Source organism: Mastomys coucha, unplaced genomic scaffold (genome assembly GCF_008632895.1).
Source record: "Mastomys coucha isolate ucsf_1 unplaced genomic scaffold, UCSF_Mcou_1 pScaffold19, whole genome shotgun sequence".
Classification (NCBI taxonomy): domain Eukaryota; kingdom Metazoa; phylum Chordata; class Mammalia; order Rodentia; family Muridae; genus Mastomys; species Mastomys coucha.
Window position 1 is genome coordinate 17,303,226 of NW_022196901.1, and position 15,043 is coordinate 17,318,268.

At 38.9% G+C, this 15,043-nt stretch overlaps 1 protein-coding gene and 1 non-coding gene across 2 annotated transcripts; both read right to left on the bottom strand.

The window, feature by feature from the left end:
* Window positions 1–2,201: 2,201 nt before the first annotated feature.
* LOC116097658 lies at window positions 2,202–2,266 on the bottom strand. The gene has a single exon (XR_004121502.1). It is a non-coding gene; the product is annotated as a U7 small nuclear RNA (small nuclear RNA).
* A 2,287-nt stretch (window positions 2,267–4,553) lies between these two features.
* On the bottom strand, window positions 4,554–6,088 carry LOC116097630 (zinc finger and SCAN domain containing protein 4C-like). The gene is given in 3 exon segments (XM_031380293.1): window positions 4,554–5,214; window positions 5,216–5,718; window positions 5,720–6,088. Coding segments are annotated over 3 exon segments (1,533 nt in total).
* Window positions 6,089–15,043: the final 8,955 nt, after the last annotated feature.

Consider the following 15,043-nt stretch of genomic DNA (forward strand, 5'->3'; position numbering starts at 1 on the left):
GCTAGAGACCTGTCTGCAACTGACAGTACCCCTTTCTCAGACTCAAAGAAGAAACTGAGCATCATTTGGACTGCTCCAGCTGTGGCGAGACAACCACTAGGCAAAAGTTGCTTCTTCATCTGCAGACGATACTGTCCAAAAAGGACACACAGGCCTAGGACAGCTTATATTTGCCGAGACAGAGTAGGCCAGTCCTTAATGTTCCTGTCCTCAGACATTCATGGACCAGAAGGCTGAAGATTGATGCTCCAACGTTTTGAAGGGCTGTCCAGGTGTCCAGAAGTCTCTTATTAATTGGCAATATTTCTGGAAGCTGTGTTAAGCTTCCCCATATATTCTATTATTCAGTCATTCCTGGATTTCTGGTGGAGTTGAAAGACTACGGAAGTTAGAAGAGATGCAGGATAAGTCGTTAAGAAAACTAATGCAGGTGGCTGAGAAAGTATTTTAAATGGAGAAAGAAAAAGGAATGTTACAGAAAGACTGTGAAAGGGCATAGTGAAGATATAGAACGTTTAAAAGATAGTCTTTGAAGATGGAGTCTAGTGTGAGAGTCAGAAAGAATAAGAGGCTAGAGAGCTGGAGATAAAGACAGGAAAGAAGAGAAGCTTGGAAGCCTGAGAGCCAGTAAGGTAATGCCTGGCAATAGAAGAGAGTTAGGAGTTCCCCTGACAGTTATATTGGAATTGTGCTTAGGGACTACAGGGGCAGGTACAGGAACATCCGCTATGGTATTGCAGCATAAGGCTTATAGAGAGTTAAGAGCTGCCATTGATTTAAATATAGGAGAATGTTGCTTTTATGTAAACCATTCAGGAGTCATTAGAGACTACATGAGTAAGCTCAGAGAAAGACTAAATAACCATAGACCCATGCATGCTTAATAGATTAGTTGCCTTTGTTAGAGAAAGAATAAGTGCTGTCCAGATTCTAATGTTAGACCAACAATATTATACTTTGCTAGGCCAAGAAAATCTAAAATATAATGATACTGATATTTAGTTCTATGATTAGAACTATCTACTAGAAGAAGTGGGGAATGAAAGGCTGGAGAATCTTAGAATTTAAAATTAGGGCATTTAATAGAAATGTATGTATAATGTGTAACCTTTACCTAAAAGGGGGCATGGGAAACCTCTGTATCAAGCCAAAATGTGAAGTAGATAGTTCCAGGAATTTGGCTAACTCAGAGCCTCAGGGCTCTGGTTCCCGATACCTGCCCCTCCTGAATGATCTACAATGAGGGCGGAACTAGGAATGAAGGTCTACTGGTTTATGAGACTCTCATAAACCAACCTGTCGACCGGTAGATTACATTCCTAGAATGAATATGTTCCCCTCCCTAACTGAATACCTTGGGTTGGGTCCCTCTAAAAGTTTCCACTGTTTTTATGTTATGTTTCCTTGGTAACCCTCTCCCCACCCCCAGCTTGTGGCTTTTCCCTTAAATACCCCTTACTCTTCTTGTGTTTGGGGTTGAACTCCTCTGGCCGACAAGGTCACGAGATCGACCCTGGTACTGGTATTCCCAGTAAACCTCATGTGATTGCAGCAAGTTTGGTCTCTCATGAGTCATTGGATGGTCGCATCATCCCGAGACTTGAGTAAAGATCTCCCCAGTTCTGGGGGTCTTTTACTGTCAGTCTTCATAAGTATCATTTATATCATGTCAATCAAGTATGGACAATTTATTTTCTATCAGTCCTTAAAATGTGATGGTAAACCAGTAACATGCCATATTTCAGATCTGTACTTCTTAACCTAAAAGTTGAGACAATTGGTAGCATGATCTTGACCTTTATCCCCTGCCCCATATGCATGTGTAGGTAGGTAGCCACATGTGCATGTTCATGATTGCCATGGTTATGTCATACATTAAAACCACAGAATTTCATAGCATTTTCTCCATGTTGTGGCTCTTATAATTTTTCTGTATTATTTTTTAAACATAGAATGATTGTCAAGGACCAGCCTTGGCTTGGAGAGGGGTTCCCAAGAGAAGGGGTGTTTGTTAGCAGCAGAAGAAATGACACAAAGTCAGTCATGATGTACAAGCTGATGGCTCTGTGTTCTGCTTGACATGGCTCTCCAGACAGCTCTCTGCTCAAGACAGCTCACTCTTGCTACAGCAAATTCTAAAATCTCTGGATAGCTCATGGGTTTTCTAACCAAAGTTTGAAAAGCTGGTAGAAAAGAAAATTCTTGGACTTTTCTGACAAAAGTCAGAAATCCTGCTAGAAAAATTCTAAAAGAGCTGTGTTCATTCTTTAAGTCATGCTCTCTCTGGATAGCTCTCTTCCATAGACCAAAGCCCAGTCTTTTATTTACATATCAATTCAGTCATTTACTTCAGGTTCCCCTTTGGTTATTCTATACATCAGCATTTTATGACCTTAGCCCTCAATCCTTGATTCTTAGGATAAGACAGCAAGTACAGTTTTTTTTCTAACATTACAAATGAATTCAGAGATCTGCCTGCCCTAGTAAGCACAGACAATAAGTTAACTGGGTGGGATCCCATTCTGAGATTACCTTTCCTATTATGCTGGGACCTCTGTACCAGGCTGACCTTGAACTCTGGAATCTGCCTGCCTTTGTATCTTTCTGATAAGCTGTCTTTTTAGTGCAGCTGCCTTTGTTTTTTAAGGTTCATGAAGCCCCTCATACAATTCATATTGCATCCTTATATTTTGCGTAGTTGAGAAATTATATAATTTTGTACTCATGTTTTCAAAGTTCTTTCCCACAGCCTTAAGTGCTGTCCTGAAGGTCATAATATTTACCGTTTTTCCTGAGGATCATAGACATACCCTTGACTCTCAGACTCATCTTCTTTCTAATTATAATTAGTGTCATGTCATTAACCTTGACAGGGAGAATATTTCCCAAAGAAGGAACATGAAGTGAAATATATACATTGTTATACAAATAAGCCTCATGCCCAGCAACCATCAATACTCACGGAGGCCCATGCCCTGCTGTCTCTGCTCCAAGCAGGAAACTGTGTCACACAGTCCCTTCTTCTCCTTCTCCTTCTCCTTCTCCTTCTTCTTCTTCTTTTCTTCTTCTTCTTCTTCTTTTAAATCAACTTTCTAATGAAAGTATATATTTTAAGGTCAAAATGGCTCTTTTCGAATGTGAAATGAATCATTTATTCTGAGGAGATAAATTTATATATAACAATGTTAATGTAAAATTCTCAACACATAATCAACAATGATACATGTGCATACATATATATATATATATAAATGTATTCATACATGCATACATATATGTATTTCTACATAAATACTCTCAAAAACTCAAACTACAATCCAAGAACTGATAATGTTGAAACCATTAGAACATAAATCAACCAATATCACTAGGAAAAGAAAGACCACAGACCATGCCATATCCAGACAGGTTAGAAAGCCATTACTGTGGACAGGGTCCACAAGAAGCTTTGTTAAATATAAAATCCTCAGTGAGGAGATGCATAACTTGTGTTGGTATTCATGCCAGCTGATGAAATTTTATACAATGAAAACTGAAGCCTTCTGATTGCCTGCTGAAAGGCTTTACCAGTCATAATGCATCCTCAATGTTTCGACATGATATGGGAACTTAGCTAACTCGTGGGAATCACGGGCACATACACAGATCTCAAGAACTCATTCAACCTATGCCTGTTGTCTTCAGATCTGCACAGAATCCTGTTTCTCAACATGACTCTTATTCCACTTCACATTCTTGACATTAGACTTTTGGAAGTTATTCATGGAGAAAGATTTGCTTTTGTCAGCTATTTTTCATCATGTGAGGCAAGCATCCATAAAACCTGCTCCATGAACCAAGAGCTTAGATGTCTTGAAACCAGAGCTATGCAGAGTGTTGGGGGAACCATAATTGAACAGGTAAGGGAGGGTCCTCTGAACCACTGTGAGTGTTGATTTATTTATTTTTTGATTCTATTTTGGAAGTCTTTCTATTAATGTAGAGTAATATTCTTGAACTGTAAGCAGTACATATATGGTTGGAGATATCTGAAAGGGCAATGCATTTAACTTGCAAGCCTAAGACTTGGGATTGAAACCCCAACAAGTAGAAAAATGTCAGAGGGAATGGCAGGCCTCTGTCAGAACCACTATAGACAATACAAGTGGAGACCAGAGAATGTTTGGAAACTCTAGTGCCAGAAAGACTGGTGTATAAAGCTACCAATAAGATGGACACTGTCTGAAAACAAGAAATAACTCAAGAATTAACAGCTAAGTATTCTACTATCAACTTATGCTATGGAACTAAGGAAATACAGACAAAAAAAATCACACACACACACACACACACACAGAGAGAGAGAAAGAGAGAGAGAGAGAGACAGACAGACAGACAGACAGAGACAGAGACAGAGAGACAGAGACTAAATAAAACCATAAAAATGACAGTCCACAAATTACATATTATATCTTCATTAGGTAAGTACAATTTAGTAGCTACATTCTTCTCTGTTTGCAGATGACATACTGAGGCTGAGCCCCTACCAGCCTCTGTTGAGGTTGTTCCATAGTTTAGTCAGATTTGTGGTAATTACTCAGGTGACTGTGGTATGTGGATGATTGGCGGAAGGTATGGCTATGTAGAGAACAAGCATAAGGCTTTTCTCCTGTGTGAATGCTCTCATGAGCCTTCAGGTTGATTTTGTGGCTGAAAGACCTTTTGCATGTACTGCATATAAAAGGCTTCTCTGGCTTGTGTATTACCTCATGATTTCGGCAGTCAGAGGCTCGTTTGAATATTTTCTGACAGGTGACACAGACCAATCCCTTCTTATTCAGGTGAGTTCTCTGGTGGGATGTAAGGTTACAGGCATATTTGAACCTCCTAGGACATTCTTCCCACTTGTATAGTTTGGGATCACTACAGAATCTCTTTTGATGACTTTCACATGGTGAGTTTGCCTCATGATTCTTACAAAGAAAGAAAGGCTCAGAGGTAGGTTGCTCTGGCCTGGAGAGGGACCCTGGGACCTCCTGATGGTCTTTTTCAGAAAAAGACTCCACAAGTGACTCCTGCAGGCATGTGGATGTTCCTTGACTTGCTCTTGTAGAATCCTGAGGAACCCCATAAGAAACATCTCCCACCTCAGGCTCAGGATGATACATTCTCTGGTTAATGAAAACGGAATCTGTCTTGTTCCTGGGAATATTATCAGCACTATTTACTTGAGTAGGATTCCTTGGAAGTGTTATAGCAATCTTTCTTGTCTTCATAGATGTTTGTTCTGGAGAAATCCATTGGTTGTTACTCCATGGGGATATCTGAAGTAGTAGATACACTTAGAAACTCTACCTGATGACTAGAGTTGCCTTGACTGGCTCTTCTGGCACCCTGAGAGAACTGAAAAGAAACATCTCCCTCTTCATGCTCAGGGTACTGTTCTTTCTGGATAATAAGAAGGGAGTTCATCTCATTTTCAGTACAGCTATCACAAACATTTACTTTGGTAAAATTCTAAGTATTGCATTCCTTTTCACTGTTTTCTTGTCCTGTGGCCAAAAATATATCTTGTGTGGTGTCTACTGGCATCTTTGCATTCTCTGGTGTTGGCCTTGTTGCAGATTGCTGTTGTTTCAAAAACTTGATGACTTCTTTTAATGCCATGTTTTCAGAAAAGAGAGCTTCCTGTCCTTGCATGGAGACATGGACCATGACAGGAGGCTTCAAGCACTCAAACAGTCAGATTCTCCATGAATCTCCTCATGTTTCTGTCACTGGATTTCCACTTCTCTTTCAAAGCAAAGTTGTCCTTGCAATGCCCAGTGAGGAGAAACTGCTCCAAGACCAGTTGAGAAATCATCTGCTCCTCGCTATGCTTTTCTGGCTGCGACCATGATATGAACATCTCCCAGCGACTGTGCAGCTCCTGCTTTGCCTGGGAGTGATTGTTGTTTGGGAAAAACTTGGGCTGAGCCCTTGGTGAGTTATAGATGTCTTCTGCCCCCAGCACACCAGAACTATGAGTTGGAATAAAATCTAAATTGTCAGTCTGAAGGTCTTTTGCTGGTGCCTTGTTATTAAAGGGTTTTCTAAACTGTGAAGCCATTGTGGTGACAATGGTCAGAAAGATTCAACTATAGAAGTTTAGTATCTGTTGTGTGACTTTAAGAACAATGTTAACAGTTGATGAATGTAGTATAGAAGCTCTTTCTCCAGTGAACTTCACGGGTGATTCCACGAAGCCCTGGGAGGCAGTGTGTGTCCCAGCCTTGGCTCTGCTTCATCTCCACATAGTCCCTTCTAATACCATGCAGGACTTAGCAATTGGTAGCCTGTGAGATATTTTGGGACATAATTATATTGTTATATTTTTCAATACTGATTAATACAAAGGGTTCCCCTCAGTGCTAAACAACTTGTTCTCAAGTCATACTTCCAAGAACATTTTTAAGTGATAAATACAGGAGTTACCATTTATTTATATTAAATGTTACCATTCAGATTTAAATCTAATGTTGTAGTTTATTTTGTGATATTAAATTATAGTAATATAAATAATTTCATAATTATCTTCTGTGACATAAGCAATATTCTTAATTTTAACATTTGAAATAGGGCCACTTTTAGTTTCTGGACTTGATCAAAGTTACTGATTTTTTTTCATTTTTTTATTTCTACTGAGTAATAAGCTTAATTTCCCCAAACATAAAATCAATGGTAGGCAACCACAGTACCACCAAACATCTCTAGCTCCAAATTCTGGGTGAAATGAAGAGTCCTTCCAACATTAGTAAAATGGTTGTCCCCCTGTAATGGTGTTGCTTTTCTGAAGAATCACTCATAGATTGGGCTGGCAGATGTGATGTCACTCAGAGTACCAACTGTTGTTGTATAAGCTCTCATGACTCATCATCAGTGTTGTCACATCAGCAACTCACCCATGAGACTATTATGAAAATTCTTCATTGAATATCTATTAAAAACCTTTGATATCAACATATATAGTATATCCATGCTCCTCCAATCTATCAGTTTTATTTGAAAAGTTTACTTAATTAAAGTTTATTTAATATAACCATTCTTTACTGAACTCAGTTTTGTACCCAATGACCACTACTACAATTCCCACTAAATATTCTACTTTAATCACATGTTTTAGGCACAAATTTTCTCAGTCTACTTTAATAAGCATTCAACCTCCCTTCTAGCCTACTACCCACCAAAGGTAGTAAAAAAGAAAAGTTACTAGGACATAGGATAAGTAGACCTGTTTAGAAATTGTTCTTTGGGGGCAAGTCCAGTTTTTGTGGTCAGAATATCTCCAGTTCAGTCCAGTAGCAAACACAAAATATGAATCAGCAGCTGCATTCCAGTCCACTTGGCAGTCACCACACAAACCAGCAAAGGCAGTTCAATCCAAAAGAAACCACAAGGCTCACCAACAAGCCTGAGGCTGTGGAAGCAACAAGAAGCTGCAGGAATTTCACAAGAAGTTCTTTAGTGAGTTTTTCTCTAAGACATTACCACAGCAGAGCTCAGCAATGCAATGTAAGGTGAACCAATACATGCATGCCATTAGTGAAGAATAATGAAGTGGAGCAAAGCAAACCAATGCTTGAGCTCCCACTGTCTTTAGGGTAATATTTATATTCCTTCTGAATGCCATATGTCCTTTCACATTTTTGCTATAGCAAAACATCTTTGTGGGGAGCGGTGAAGCTGGAGAGACATTCGCCATGGCAAGATGGCGCCTACTTCCGCTGTCAACTCCTAGTAAACAACTGTTTGCGCATGTGCGTAGAGAACTGTTTGCACATGTGTGTAGAGTGAAAAAGACGCCAAGTCACGGCCCATTCTGGGGCGCTACACATCTTTTCATCTATGTCTGCTTCAGGAAAGCATTCTTTCATGTTTTGCTTTAGCAAAACATCCTTTCACCTGTGTGCCCCAGCAAAACACTTTTTACCTTAACTGACTTTCCAAAGAAACCAGAGATTTCTGCTCCAAAATGTTTGACATTTTCTCCCTTTTATCATGATTTCCAGACAAATTACTGTTTTTCCCTTCTCTTTCCATTTTCCTCTGTAGGACTATTATATTAGGCCAGGGCACTAGCCAAGGGAATTTCTTTGCTAGGTATTATTTGATTCTGGAATATTTTGCTATTCGTTGGTAAAGCTTTTGTATATTGAGCAGGCAAATGGTTTGTGATATGATGGGAATCTCTTCATAGCCTAACTGATACAGATTCCTCTTCTTGCATAAGTCTTGCTATTACGTCACTCAAGGGTCTCCCCCAAACATAAAAGCTTTGCTTTGATTCTTATTGCAAAAAAAGTCTCACAAGTACAATAATGAGCTTTAGAGTGCACATTTTCTTCAGTATTTTAATCCTAGACATATGGAGAGGAGCATATTCCACAAACTATGATTAGCTATATTATGAGTTTGCATCACACTCTGTTATGCCTATTACCAGTACTTTGATTGAAATAGAAATGCTTAGCTTCAAGATTCATTTCTACATCACAAAACATTGTCTCAAAATTAAAAGTTGAAGAATCTCCTAATTTTTTTTACCTCTTTGCAAAAGCATCTTAGCCAAGAAAAATACATCATCTTTCAGTTTAATCTCTTAACTTTCTCTGCTCAATTTGGCATTTGTGTCTTGACGCCCAAACATCATGAGGTGCTCTCTTAGCCTCTGAACACTTGCTTCCTTTTATCCTTTCTTCTATCACTGAAATGGCTGGAACATCTTTCTTTTCCAAGCCATATAATCAACACCCAGGAGTATCTAAACTCTCATGTACAAAGAAGTCTAAATTTTAGGTGTTTGTCCTTGGTTTGTAGCTGTGAAACTTTCAATTCCTGTAAAATGAACTATAGCCATCAGGTAGAATAAATTTTATTTTTTTGTAGGAGTTTTACTCTTCTCCTTAATCAGATGTCCCAGAAAGTAAAGCGAACTATTCAGAGTTTCTAAGATTAAGTCATGCTTGCTCGGAATGGACAGTGAAGATTCTGGCCCAGGCACTTGTAGCTGAATGGAAATAATAACAAAAAATACCATCAGTCCTACAATATTGTTATATGTAGCAATTAATTCAACCAGTCATTTTATTTGGGGGTTGACAGACATATAAATTAAAAAGATCTGAGGGAAGGAATAATAAATTATCTCCAGAAGAGAGAACAATTAAAGGTAGTATTCAGTATCTAAAAGAGACAATTAGACAACAGATGTCCCCTTCATGAATTAGAGATACTCCTTAGGTACTGTACTGAAATTGTCCTTTTGTTTCATATACCCATGAGTGTAATGAGTTGTTGGGTAGTGTTGTGAGCCACATGGCTGAAGTTGATGCTGTGTGCCTAATTGGGAAAAAAGTCTCATACAAGATCATTTTTAATAGAATAAATTGTAATTCTTAGTGATACTTGTTGTGATAAAAATATTGTTCCTCCTGACAAGTGCTATGTTGAAGATCAAGAGATGACTCAGTATCCCTAACTAGGGTTCTACTGAAAAACTCCATATGATAAGACATTGGTGATTCCCCATGCAAGACCAATCTTATTGAGAAAAGAACACCTAAGAGGTATGGAAATAATCTTTCATTCACAAAAATGAGTCTGTCCCTGAAACTCAAGTCATGAAAAATGCACTATTTCATCTAGGAAAGACAAATTAAACATTCAAAATTTAATATGCTAAAGAATGCCATGTGGATAAGATTGACTTTAGAGGAAACAGATACATGTTTCTTAGGTTCTTAGTGTCTCAGATGTAAAATCCAATGGAATGGGCCCATGTAAATAATAGAACAGATTTTTATAGTATCTGAGAGTCTATAACATCATGTTTGGGCTTGAATGCTGGTTCTTAATGTCTTGTATCTTAAACTTATGAAGAGATGGATTTCAAGTTATGTCATGTTTAATAACTCAAGTAAGTGATAGTACAGGAATGTTTTATCTTTAAACAATCTGTAACCTGTTGATCTTAAAATAACCTAGTATTTTCCATAATCACCCATGTTGGTTTTTGGGGATGCCAAATTTGTATTGTAAGTGCATTAAAAATACAGTGCCACATGGTAAATGACAAAGGGAATAGTAAACCAAGCTGTTCCATAACTCCCAAAGCTATGGAAATCAAGTTCTTTACTTGTTGAAACAATAAAAGAAAGAGTATAAACTATATGTACACATATATAAAGAGTATATACCCTTATCATTTACATATGCATACATATACATATGTTTTGTATATAAATATGTGTTCAGCATTTGCTACTAATTGTACTTTAACCCAGTTGCATATTGAATAGCTATTACAGTCCTTCAAGATTTATGTAACATTTACAGCAATATGTTTTATTTACAAAGAGCTTCTTTGATGTTCTGTTTAAGAGAGCCCAGTGAAGTTGTATGTCTTATAGCCAAATACTGTATAACTTGAATTCCAAATTCAGTCCTGAAAATGAAAGTAAATAGTAAAGAACATCTGCCTAGGGTGTGGGCACATAAAGACCTCATGTCAGCTAACCTCTTTGTACCCCTTAAGACTTCACATTATTATCTTCTTTATTACTTTGGTTCAGTGCAGGCAGTGTTGATATATATCCTGATACTTCTCTACATAGATCCAAACAATTTTCTATCAGTTATGTCCCAGGTCTGCTCTACAGTAATGCTTTTCAACCTGTAGGTTGAATGTCAGATATCCTACATATCAGTTATTTACATTATGATTCATGACAACAGCAAAATTATAGTTATAAAGTAGCAATGAATTACTTTTATGGTTGGGGATCACTACAACATGTGGAACTGTATTAAAGGGTTGCAGCATTAGGAAGGTTGAGACCCACTGCTCTACAGGATTATCCTTCTCTCATTAGGCACAGACATATTGGGTAGAATAGTTAATATGCCATGAAATCCCTTAGCAAAGAGGGATATTCTGATATCAATGGGGTGACCCAGCCTAGGTCATTGGAGTCTAAGTTGAACAGAGATATATGTAGAATTGGACAATTACAGTGATAGTCCTTTGAAGAAATTTCAACTGATTCTTGTTGGATTGATATCCTCACCATTCTCTGGACCCTCTTCTTCCTAAATGCTTACTTCAATTTGTAAACCAACCAATCAGTACTGACTTTCTCCTTCCTCCCTTCCTCCCTTCCTCCCTTCTTCAATTTCTCCCTCCCTCCCTCCCTTTCTTCCTTCCTTCTTCCCTTCCTTCCTTCCTTCCTTTCTACTTTCTTCATGTATGGCTGTTCTGCCTACATGTATGTCTGTGTACTATGTGCATACCTGGTGGACAGTAAGGCCAGAAGAGAGTATCAGATTCCCTGGAACTGGAGTTACAGTTGTAAGCCACCATGTGGGTGCAGGCAAATGAACTCAGGTTCTCTGGGAGATCAGCCCATGTTCTTAATTGCTGAGACATCTCTTCAGCCCTTCTCTACCTCCTCTATTTTTTTTGATTCAATTACTATTTTTCTCTTCCTCATAAACAAAGAGCCTGAGTCATGCTGCTCAAGCTGTAGAACTTTCTTTATGGGATACCTACTTCGAGTCCAACACTCTCTACTCCCTTCACAGTCTTCGTCTCTTCATGGGTGGCCTGAGGACACAAAGTGGAGAACCTTCAAAAGAATATAGCAAGGACAGGATATGAAGTAAATAATGATCTTAGTGACAATAAGTTAATATTTTAGGCATCACTTCTTTTTTGGCTCCTAAGGTTGGACTTCTTTAAACTTCTGAATTCCTGACATACCAAAATTGGATCTGACTTCATCAGTAATTCAAATAAGATGTTCATTATGGACCATCAGCAATTCAAATAAACACCTGGCCCAGTACTAGAAAAGTCCATATGTCCCTGCTGCTTTTAGAAGCAACCCCTAGTTAATTTTCTTTAGCAAATGACTGTGTTGGTCAGGCTTGTGTCAGAGGTGTCCTATCAGAGGTGGTCTGCAATCACCACTGTGAGCACCAAGATGCCTCCTTCTCTACTTTCCTTACTATATGTTCTTGTTTTTTAGTTTCATTCTGTTCTTACCCTCTGGATGCTGGGCTTGGGGAAGCAGAGCAGATGTAAAGCTGCTTTTTCAGAGATCCTCTTTTTTTATTAACTTTTGAGTTTACTCTTCTTCATCAGACTCTTTGCTGCCTAGCATATTTTCTGATTGTATTAGAACACAATATAACTTCACCACATTTCATGTTAAGAGTATATGAACCACTGCAAATCTCAAAGAACATTCTTCAAACCATGGATCAAAAGCCGTTTGTGGGTTGTGAAACCAATGTGGCTGTATCTAGAATTTTGACAATGGGGCCTCCTTATCAAGGACAACTTCCTTGTTGTTGTAGCAAACAGTGAGGTGGAGCTTGTGTGGACGTAAAGGCTTCACCCCCACAGTCTAATCTATTTTGCATGAGAAGGTACTTTTCAGGTTATGGAAAGAGAAATCTGGACACCAACACAACCCTCCACCTATAATCTGTCCAACCTGCAAGATTTGCCAGGACAATGGTGGCACAGAGCATGTGGGAGTGAGTGGCCAATCGATGTTTGGGTTAACCTGAGGCTCATGGTTTAATCTGCCTGGATAACCCAGAACTGGAGAGTAGTTAGCTCAAAGGTACCCTTCAAGTTCAGCTCTAGGGTAGAACCAAACAAAAAAAACCAGTGACATTTTTCCTAATGATATCCTGCTATACTTCTAGATCAATGCCTTGTCCAGTTGTCATCCGAGAAGCAGCAGATGGGAGTGAGTGCAGAGACCACCAGCCAGACATGAGGAGAAAGTCTAAATTGGAGATCTCTACTGGGTGCTTTCCCTTGGAGATTAGGAAAACTTGCAACTTTGCAGAAGAAGGGGAGAAAAGATTATAGGAGTCAGAGAGGATGAAGGACAGCAGGAGAACATGCCCCACTTGAAGTATAAATTTCTGGTTTGTTTGGAAAGACAGTTATGCCAAATGATGTTTTGCTGGGGCATACCAGTGAAAGGATGTTTTGCTAAAGCAAACACTTCAGAGCACGAGTGATGAAGGAGTATGAATATGACTCCACAGACAGTGGGAGCTTGAGCTCTTGTTCACTTTGCTCCACCTCACTATTCTTTGTTGGTGGCACACACATATTGGTTTGCCTTACATTATATTGTTGAGCTTTACTTGTGGTGACACCATAGAGGGAAACTCACCAAAGAACTTCTCATGAGGTTCCAGTGGCTTCTTGCTGCTTCCACAGACCTGAGCCAGCTGGTGAGCCTTGAAGTTTCTCCCAGATTGGGCTGCTCTTGCTGGTTTGTAGTGTCTGCTGAGTGGACTGGAATGCAGCTGCTGATTTGTCTATGGCGCCTGTTAGTGGACTGGACTGAGAATAACAAAGATTGGAATCACTCCAAAGAAGTATTTCTAAACAGATCTACTGCCTCAGGGAGGGGATGTGGGGGAAGAGCTAGGAGTAGTATGGGGGAGAGAAACTGTGGTTGGTATATGTAGTATGAAAGAAAAATACCTATTTTCAATAAAAATTCACACACATATACATAGACACAAAATAGAGTAGAACTGGATGTTTTCTTTAAAAATGGAACATTTTACAATGTTTTCTTTTGTTGTTGTAACCAGTACTAAGGATTGGAGGCAAGCATGCTACCTTTGAGACCCAGTCCCAATCTTTCACTTCCAAAAAGTCAAAGGTTTTCGAAACAAAAGTTTTGTAACAATGTCGTGAAATTCAATCTAATCTGCTTTATGACATCAAGACACAGGTGGGATATCTGACTGATACCTTTTGTGATCTTCTTGTCCTCTACTCAGCCCATTTGCCTTATTTGAAGCTGTTGTGAAGCATTTGTGGGACGTGACAGGAGAGTAGTGTAAGCGGAGCCTCTCAAGTTCAGTACCAAGTAAGAGAGAATAAATTTCAGCAGGTTGCTTTTCATTATAATAACATGGACACCAAAACTATCATCTTGTTGTTTCACTTGAATTTACACCAGAAGTGAAATCTCTCTCAAACACATGCCTGACATTTGGATACCTGGGTTCAATGCAATGACAGTTAAGGAGAAAAATCACCTTAATTTAATATCTATTGTTAGATTCCTCAGATAAATGTTACCAAACTGATAGTGTTGACATACTTATCTGAAGAAGACATTTAGCACAATGGCCTCTAATTTCAACTTAAGCTTATTTAATTTTAAGGCTGTCTGTACTATTTCTTCTTCAGATCACCCCACTATGGTCTTTTCCGCCTTTCTAAGAGCTCAGCACCCCTTTTGCTGTTACGTTGGATTTTATTTCTCTGACTAGTGACCAATCTGCACTTTTCATAGTCTTTTCTTCCTGGTGGAAAAATTGTTCTAAGTCATTTTCTGTCTTTAAAATGATTCAATGCTCTGCGTGCCTTCAATTTCCCCTCTCAAGGGCCCCACAGCTAATGGGATGCATTAATCCTCGGTATTCTTGCTGGTTGATCTCCCCTTAGCCAGTCTTCACTTTCCTTACTTAGCCTCCATGAATTTACCAGTCTTGCATCTGACAGCATACACTACCCCTTGTCTACCTACAAATACTATAATAGCCAAAGATGTTTACTAGTCCCACCCTTCCTACATTTAAAGACTGACCTCTCTGTCTGGGATCAGGGTCTCATCTTCTTTTACTACCTTTCACCATGTTTACAACAACAACAACAACAACAACAACAAGAAGCACTCTCTGCGGCTACTGTCTTTCCTTTCCTCCCAGTTTCCAGACATAGGCTGTTTGCATTTTTCTCTGCTGTCTCCTTGAATTGGAACATAACCCATGGAAGCCTGTAAAATCACACAATATAAACTAAAGTCTTCTCAAGACATAAATTTTGCACTTCTTGAGATATTGCACAGAATTTTTTATAATGAAACTTTTGATATTTGTGTGACATAGAGAGACTGGTTTGGGGCCAGAAGAACATCTGATAGCTCCACCCTGTCTCTATTCCGTGTGTGTGTGTGTGTGTGTGTGTGTGTGTGTGTGT